General features: G+C 53.6%; 1 protein-coding gene across 1 annotated transcript; it reads right to left on the minus strand.

Annotated features, from left to right (window-relative positions):
• Positions 1-3,336: 3,336 nt before the first annotated feature.
• Positions 3,337-8,528, minus strand: LOC135441960 (zinc finger protein 660-like). The gene is made up of 2 exons (XM_064701508.1): positions 8,222-8,528; positions 3,337-4,343 (listed from the first exon to the last, which is right to left on the minus strand). The coding sequence occupies exons 1-2, from the start codon at positions 8,526-8,528 to the stop codon at positions 3,337-3,339; spliced, it is 1,314 nt and encodes a 437-aa protein (XP_064557578.1).
• Positions 8,529-9,276: the final 748 nt, after the last annotated feature.

A 9,276-nucleotide genomic window follows, 5' to 3' on the forward strand; every position in this document is an offset into this window, starting at 1 on the left:
GGCCGGCAACGGGGGCAGCTTCTCCCTCTATGCAGTCTTGCACGGGGCATTCAGTAAAAACTATGGAAGCCCTCTTAGGCCGTGATGACAGGGAGACTTGACGTACTACGACATCTATCATGGCCTCTACTGTAGGCCTAGGACTACGAGGGAGAGTCTTTATAGCTTTGCGGCACTCAGCGTTTGCATTGCTGTATGCCATTCTCTGGAGCATCATTTCTCTATCATCATCTCTGAGCGCCTGTGCTTCTACATATCTGTAGAGGCGCTCCATAAATTCTATGTATGGTTCATGCTCTCTTTGCAAAACCTCATCATCTTTTCATTGGGAAGTAACTACTTCCAGCTTGAAGAAAGCTCGTTCAGCTGCTCGGGCCGTCTCCATCAGCTGGGAGGGGAATAAGGCTCTAGCTTGTTTTGCCTCTTCTGCCCACTGCCCTTCACCCAAAAGATGATCAAGGGAAATTATCAAGCTATCTGCATCATGGGACACACTTTGATTACCCTAAAGACTCGGGAGTACTTCCGATATTTCTCTCCCCCATTCCCTTACCCAGACTCTGAATTCTATAGGCCTTATAAGGCTGGAGAAGAGTGCCTTCAGATCTGCTGGAACTAAATCTCTCTGGGAAAGGGTATTATGTAGCAAACTCCGGAAGTATTCTGACTTTCGGGAGTAGTCTTTCTGTGCCTTGCACAGCTCTTTAATTCGTGCCTCCGCTAAGGGCACCCACCGAGCCTGAATTGTTCCCTCTCCCCCCAGGTTATAGGTAATCGGGGCCGCTTCTAGTAAAGGCATTTGCTGTGGCTTGTGGCCAGGCACTGCCCCCCCCCGCTCCGTAGGCACTGCCCCCCCCCCTCCGAAGACACTCCGTGGGAATCGGGGGGGAGGGGGTTGGGACTGAAACTGGAGGAGGTTGAGGCGGGGTTTGGCGATGACGTAAGGGGAGGGAGTGTGCAAGGCCATCCACCCTTTTCCCCCCCCGGGCAGCGTTCGGAGGCGGAGGGGAATGCGAAAGTGAAGCGGGGGAGGAGGGAACGGGAGGCTGAACCGGGGGAGGAGTTTGAGGGGGAGCTGAAGGTCTCTCAGAGTACGGAGGAGCGAGCGGGACGGGGGGAGGATATGAGGGAGGGGGGATTGGGCAAGGGCTGTGTTCAGGGTAAAGGAAGGGGTTGCCACTTGAGAGAAAAGGGGTAGTAGAAGAAGAAGAAGCTCTGTTGCCATCTTGGATGGTGCTAAAACGAACAGACTTAGGGGTTACAACCGGGGACTTGGGAACTGGGGTAGAGGGTAAGGATAGAAGAGGAGCTTGGCCAGGGCTTTTCGAACGGGGAGGCTGAGCCGGTCGAGAGGGAGCAGGGACAGCATGGAAACTCTGCTTTTTGTCGGCCTTCAAAATCCCTCTAGAGGGCTCATGCCTATGGGGATAGGGAGAGGGTTGGGGGGTAAGGGAAGCTGAACGGGGCGAACGGGGACAAGCAGGGCTTTTCTTAAGTTCTCCGGACGAAGAGAGTGTTTTGAGCACTCTGTTCGCCCAAAATGCCACAGTTGCTAATTTTGTCTCTCCAGAATCAACTGCCTGTTCTAATTTTGCCAAAACGGCAGTCTAAAGGTGTGGCTGTTTTGCAAGGTCTAGGAAAATTTCAGGGAACTTAGAAAAGATCTACTTAGTTAAGAATTTTAATTCTTGCTTGGGGGCCTTCTGGCCACCTCCAAGCAGTAAACTCTTAACAATATAATAAACTTCATTCTGGGATTTTCTCAAACTAGCACTCATAAGTGCCTTTATAGTACAGGAACTGCCAATACTATAAAGGGGGGAAAATTCTTCTGATGGTACAAACTATTGCCTGAAAACAGCAGAAAGCTACTTTCTACTAGCCCCTGCCCCCCCCCTACTGTCTCCAAGTCTGGGGCTTCAGTAAAAGGAAAGAAAAAATCAAGGAAAGAGGGTGGAAGGGTGGGTCCCCAAAGCAGGGCATGCACCCCCAGGGAAATTTTAAAAAGGCAAGGGGGAAAGTCGGAAAGGTCCCTAAAGCAGGGCTCGACCTTACTTAATCTGGTGGCAGCAGCAAATGATGAATCAGGAGGGGTATTTTCATCTCCGGAACCGTCCTCTCTGGGTGCGAGGGTTCCCGATTCCAATCCTACAGGGAGTGCTGCTCCTACAACGGAGCCTGCCCCCCCCGAGGGAGTGCAGCGCCTACTGGAAACTAAAAATTCCACTTCCGAGGGGTCTGTTTTGATTATTTCAGGCCCCAACATTGGTCCGCCAACACTGCGCGGGGGCGTGTACGGCCCTGGAATCCGGCTATCTGGTGAGGGGCGAAGGCCAGGGCCCCTGCGCAGCTGAAGCCAGCACCCCTCGGCGTCTTGGCCTTGAGCTGTGCTGGGTGATAGCTCGAAGAAGCGCGGTGTGAGACGATTAAGGAGGCGACCACTTGCTGGGGGTAAACTTTCGGTTTATTACAGAAGAACCAACAAGGAGGGGAAACACTCAGCAAATGGCCTCGAACAGGGGGCGAGAGAGGGTTTTAAGGGAAAAGGGGGGAAGAAGGCAGGGAAACCCTGCCTTCTGGCTACCAATAGAAATACATATTTGGGGGTATGAAACATAACTTATATACCAAAGTAACCAACTGTTATAAATCATAGGAGGGGCTCCAGGGCTACAGCCAACCATAACTCCCAGAGAAAAGAAAATTCTCGAAACCTGGGAGGAGAAAAAGGGGTGATTGACTGAACCCAAGGAGGAAACAACTTTCACTTTATAAGAGAAACCAGGGGAGAAGCAGTTTCATTTCCATAGCAACCTAACTGACAGGGTAACAGCAGGAAGTCCTGGGACCTTCCTGAACCATTTAATACAGAAAATGGGGGAGCAACTAACAAACTTAAGAACACACCACAGCAATTGGGAACAGCAATGAGATAAGGAACAAATGGAACAGTAACAATATTGATAACAGAAGGGATAAATAAAACTGTTTACAGGGAAAACTACAAAACAACTTCCTGGCTCTTCCCAACAACATATATCCCCTTCCTGGAAATTTCAGCCTTCTCCTCAGGGAGAGAGAAAGTCCCTTTCCTGCCCCTGGCAATGACCTGAGGTGAGAGTGAATGTAATTACAGGGCCATGGAAAGACCCTCATGTTCTTCAGTTCTACACCATGTCATTGAAAGGGGAAGGTATTGGGGCAGTTGTCTTCCCAGCATGGATCATAGGGAACATGGATCACCCGAGCTCTTCCCAACGTTAGACCTCCATTGGGGATGAAGCTGGAGCAGTTCACAAAGCTCCTCCTGCAGCTGGGGCACTCGCAGGGCTTCCCTTAGTGGTGCCTCCGTTGGTGTTTTCTCATGTTAGAGCTATCGGTGAAGCTTTTCCCACACTGGGGACACTTGTAGGGCCTCTCCCCAGTGTGGATGCGTTGGTGGGTGATGAGGTGGGAGTTTTGCTTGAAGCCCTTCCCACACTCAGGGCAGCGCAAGGGCCTCTCATCCGTGTGAATCCGCTCATGCAGGAGGACACTGGAGCTGCTCTGAAACCTCTTCCCACAGGTGGGGCACTCGTAGGGTCTCTCCCCTGTGTGGATGTGCTGGTGCCTAATGAGGTTGGACTTGTTCTTGAAGCCCTTCCCACACTCAGGGCAGAGGAAGGGCCTCTCCTCTGTGTGAATCTGCTGGTGCTGGAGGAGACTGGAGCTGGTCTGAAACCTCTTCTGACACTGGGGACACTCATAGGGCTTCTCCACGGTGTGGATGCGCCGGTGCCTGATGAGGTTGGAGTTGTGCTTGAAGCCCTTCCCGCACTCAGGGCAGAGGAAGGGCCTCTCCCCAGTGTGAATCCGCTGGTGGCAGAGGAGATTGAAGCTTCTCTGAAACCTCTTCTGACACTGGGGACACTCGTAGGGCCTCTCTCCAGTGTGGATGCGTTGGTGCCTGATGAGTTCTGACCTGTAGCTGAAGCCCTTCCCACATTCCTCACACTCGTAGGGCCATTCCCCGGTGTGGATGTGTTGGTGGCGGATCAGGGAACTGCTCTGGCTGAAGCTCTTCCCACACTCCAGGCACTTGTAGCGCTTCTCCCCATCATGAATCTGCTCATGGACCACCGGCTCTGAGCCCTGGCTGAAGCTCTGTCCACTTTCCTGGCTAAGGGAGGGTCTTTCCTCCTCAGAGCACCCTGGGCTGGGCTTGCAGCCCCTCCTCCTGTGGAATCTCTGGGGATTTTCCTCCCCCTTGGATTCCTGTGCCCTGGAGTCACTCATAACGGCCTCTTCCATGAGGTTCTTCCGTGGGGATTTGTCCTCTCTAGTCTCCATGCTCATCTCCTCATCTGGGGGAGGAAGGACAAGGAGAGAATGGGATTTGGCTCCATGCCAGAGGGATGGGGAAGGAGATCCCCCCAGTGCATCCCCGGTAGGACGGTGTTGGCAGCAGGGTTGTCCTGCAGCCCGGGGCCATGCTGTGCTGGGAGATGGAGCAGGAGAGAGGGGGAAAGGGGCACTGACTTCCTCCTCAGCTGCCTGGGTGTCCTGGGGATCCTTCTTGTTTCTCACAGCCTCCTTTTCCATCTGGCAAAGGTTTGGAAATGGGAAATCCTGTTTTGGGAGAATAACAAGGGATGACCACATTGAGTTTTGTACAGGTTTGAAGGAAAACCTGGGAAAGGGTCTAAACCAAAATTGCAATTCTAAACCAAAGTGAAGATCAAGGCAATGATACAGAAACCCTGCCTTAAACTGACAGAGTCAGGATATAACCTGACGCCCTGTTGGTCAGGGTGGTGACTGCAGTTCTCTTAAATTGTGGCTGCAGTCCTGTGGGAGAGGTGAACGTGGTTCTGTCAGAGCAGTGATCCTGCAGAAAGGTCTTGTCTTCCTCTGAAGGTCCAGTGGAGGCTATGGAGCTCTTGTCCTCTGGGAATCCAGTAGGCAAGGTGCTCCTGGTTGTAGCAAGGCTCAGCTTATATCCAGGTAGGAATGCTTAGATCCTCCCCCTGGGCGGAGCATCCCACAATGGGATGATGGAATTTTATCAGTCCTGAAGTGTCACACAATGGCCCATTAGCAGGAGATATCTCCCCTGGAGGGTGTTATCAGGGCTGAGTCATGGAAGAGATAAAGAACATCGCCCCACCTGTTTATAGCAGTTGATGAAGATGGGGATTGAAAACATGCATTTGGTTACATCTTGCATGGCAACCTAAAACAGTGGGGTAATCCCTGCTCAGGGGGTGAACACTACCCCCCTTACCCAAACTGGCTCAGGTGTAAAACCCCCACCCTGGGAAGGCCACACACAGGGACAATGTCACACTTGCCCTGCTCCAGGGGAGGTCTCTGTCCCTTGTCACTCATCTTTTCTCTTTCTTTCCATCTCTCTACCTCACATTTACTGTTCAATAAAATCCATTTTGGATTTGGTATCGTTAGCACCTTAATTGGGGCAGAGGAATCTCTCTTACAATTTGCATAACCAGACTGTGACATTATTTTTGCACAGTGTGTTTAGGCGCTGTTCTCTGACCCCAAGTGCCTTTGACAACAGCATGGCTCATTCCACTGACTAGGTTGTGGTTCTTTCTGGAAGAACTCTTGGAAACTTGGACACCGTCCCTCCTTCCTCCTGGGGAGCTTATGGAGCTTATAAAAGTTTTTTCTCTTTATGGGAGAAATGATGAGGAAAATGGCTTTTATGGGTGGCCAGTGTAAAGAAAATAATTTGCTGTCTTTCCGTATAAAGTTGTTAAAATCACTGGAGGAAATGGAGCAAATCTTACCAGTGAGACTGACAAGGTTCATTCACCCCACGGTGAGTAACACAAGGTGGCTAAAAGTCCCAGAAGAAGCCCAGCTCAAGTAGATCAATTTCCTAATAAGTCCTGAATTCCCAGGCTTGGGGGCTTTACCAAATGTGACAATAATTTTTCTCTTTGTCCCTGTCAGCTTTGTGACTGCTACACAGTTCTTTCCATTCCTTTTAATAATCTGTATTGGGCCAAATTTCCACTTTCCTTTTATTGGAACCTGCCAGCAGCTGAGTTGGAACTGTGCAGGAAGCAATGAATATTGGAATTGCCACATCACTGCTTGGATTGTCAGTTTATTCATGTTTGGGATTTGTTTGAGCTTTCATCACAAGTTATTTGTGGGAAGACCATATATTCTTCAAAGTGATTTTGCAGAGACAAGTTTGATTTCTACCAAGTTTATTTTGTCCAGTGCCCAGGAGATGCTTAAGGGGTCTCTGTGCCTCTTGCACTGGGGGATGCTTGGGAGGGGCTTGGGAGGGTTTTCCTGTCCCTGTCACCCCAGGCCATTTCCCAGGGGTGTCCCTGTCCCTGTCACCCCAGGCCATTCCCCAGGGGTTCTCCATCATTCTCACCCCAGGAAATGCCTGGGGGGTCTCCCTCCCTCTCACCCCTGTGCCAGGGGGTGCTTGGGGCAGTCTCTGTCCCTCTCAGCCCAGGGGATGCTCAGGAGTCTCTGTCCCCTCACCCTGGGGGATGCTCAGGTGTTCTCCATCCCTCTGACCTCAGGCAATGCCTGTGCAGGGCAGGGGACCAGGGGCTCTGTGTCCCTCTCAGCGCTGGGGGTGCTCGGGGCTGGGGGGGCTCTCCAACCTTCTCACACCTGGGGAGGCCGGGGCAGTCTCTGTCCCTCTCAGCCCTGCTGTGACCCCACCCAAACATCATCGGGGTCAGAGGGACAGAGACACCCCCAAACCCCCAGAAGGGCCGAACCTGGGATTTGGTTTGGGGCTGAGGATTTAGGGAGGGACTGGAATTGGGGCTGGGGTTGGATTTTGGGCTGAGGTTTGGATTAGAGCTGGGATTGGGGTTAAGGGTAAACATGGGATTGGCTTTAGGGCTGGGGCTGGGATTGGGTCTAGGGCTAGACAAGTCTGGCACTGGGATGTGATTAAATACAGAACTGTGAGTGTGCCTATACGTGGAGTGAGACTGAGACCAGGACCAGAGTCAGGTTTGGGATTCAGCTCACCCAGACTGGGACAGGGGGAATGTTACACTGGGAAGGTTTGGGGAATTTCCTTGTTTGGGGAAAAACAAGCTGTGAATGCCTTGGGTTGGGGATTCCTCCCACCCAAGTCCATTTCTAGAAGTCACCTGATGTCCAGAAATCAAGAGTGAATCAAAAAAACCAACCAGGAGTTTCCCGTTTCCAGTCTCATCCCTCTTGGTTTATGGTTGGTCCCCTATCTCAGGGCTGCTGGGGATCCCTTTTGTCCTGGGGATCCCCCCTCTCCAAGGTTCTGCTTTTGGATTCTGGGAGGTTCTGGGGTCCCAAGGTCCCCCTCTCCAGCCTCCCCTCAATCCAGCAACTTGGGGTTCCCCCTTCTTTCCACCACCCTGTTCTGGTTTAGGGCAAATTCGGTTGAAACCCTCCAAAAGGAGTTTCCTCTAGAATGCCGATTCAGCAGCCCCACCCTCAGCCAGTCTGGGAAAATATTTCCGGGAAGAAAAGTGGAAAAAAACTTTATTCTACAGGCAAAGCATTCACCAGCACAAAAATTGAACAATATTAAGCAGTAAAACCTCCTGCTGCTCCAAAATAGATGACAAACTCCGAAAGTCCTTCCTTGGGTTGTAGCTCCGGGCACTCAGTGCCTTATCAGTCTCTTATCAGTCTCTTATCGATCTCTTATCAGTCTCTTATCAGTCTATTATCAGTCCATCCAGCGCTGGAAATGCCTCAGCCCAGGCCCCTCCTAGTGGGCTTCAGGGAGGAGCTGCCAGTGGTGTGCTGGTTGTTCAGTCCAGAGCAGGTTTAAACAGCTCCAAAGAAAAAGAAAAACCCCAGTCCAGGGAACTTCTCTGCCTCAGCGAGCTAAAAACTAACTAAAAGCAAAGGAGAGCTCTGTCCTGCTCTCTGTCCATCCAGCAGCTGGAATGTAGAGGAGTGCGGGTTCTTCCTCCTCCTCTTCGCACCCAGAACCAGCCTTAAAGGTGCAGAACTCATTTCTGGGCTAAACAGACCGATGGGGTACGAGCATCATGAAGTCACCCCAGGACACCCCTGTCAGGGTCAGGGGGTCCCGTCCCCGCCTCATCTCCGGGCTGCCGGGGGTGCCCCAGCTCCGGTATTGCCCCTTCCCCTCTCCCCGCCCCGGGGTCCCCCGTTCCACAGCCCCGGCTCTCACGGGGATCCCCAAAACCAATGTCCCGCCCCGTCGGTACCGGGCCATCCCCACGTGGACCCCCCGGGACCCTCCCGAGGGGCGATCGCGGCTCCTCTCCCCCCGAAAAAGCTCCTCTTGGGGAGCCCGGAGATATCCGGGGCTCGAGTCCGGGATCTGCCGGCTCCGAACACTCTCCAAAAAATCCTCCCGGAGACTCCTGGCTGGAGCCGGGACGAGCTCGGCCTCCGCCCTCCCCTGCGGCTCGGGGCTGGGGGCGATGCTCCCGGGGCAGGGGGTGCTGCAGGCTCGGCGTGCGGGCGCTGCGAGCGCCGCGATTCTCCCGCTCCTGCTCCTCCTCTCCCTCCTCTTCCTCCCGCATTTCCTCCGCTGCCAGCCCGGACCCCCCTTTCCCACCGCTCTGCCCCGCGGCCCCGCAGCACGGGCTGCTGGGTGGGGGAGCCCCCGATCGGCCCCAGGGCTGGGCAGGGGGCTCGGGGACCCCCCCGGGGCGGATCCGTCCCCCTGGTCCGAGCCCCGAATTCCGCTCCGGGGCTGCCGGGCTCTGCGGACCCGCCAAGCAACCGGTGAGTCATCGGCGAGAAAACCTCTGGTTGGCTGGAAATTCTTTTCCGCGTCCTCTGATTGGCTCGACTTGTAAAAGGCGCTACGCCCTGCGGGTGTTCCTGGGGGCTGCGGAGTCCAGGCGGGAGCCTTTTCCCGTTTCTTTCTGTTCTCTGAGACCTCTTCCCGATTCCTTTCTCTCCCTTTCTCCTCCCCATTTCTTGTTCCATTCAGTCCACGTTCAATAATCGTCGGTTGCTTTCCCACTCTCTCATTCGCTCCTTCACTGGGGCGGAGGCGTCTCTCCCTCCCTGAGTCGTAATCCATGGGCAGGGTCCCTTCCCACCCCAGTCCTTCCAGGACTCGCTTCTATTTCCTCCCTCTCTCTGCTTCCAGAAGGGAAGGTGCTGGAAAATGTCCATCAAAGCCACCTTTGCTGTGTGCTCTGGGAGCCCACAGAGATGCTGGATCTTCTCCCCTTGGGAGAAAAGCTCCTTGGGAGGCACGGCAGGAGCAGCACCCTGGGAGCCTCGGGAATGCCCCTCTGGGATCCACGGCACACACTG

This window comes from Zonotrichia leucophrys, unplaced genomic scaffold (genome assembly GCF_028769735.1).
Source record: "Zonotrichia leucophrys gambelii isolate GWCS_2022_RI unplaced genomic scaffold, RI_Zleu_2.0 Scaffold_750_24220, whole genome shotgun sequence".
Lineage (NCBI taxonomy): Eukaryota > Metazoa > Chordata > Aves > Passeriformes > Passerellidae > Zonotrichia > Zonotrichia leucophrys.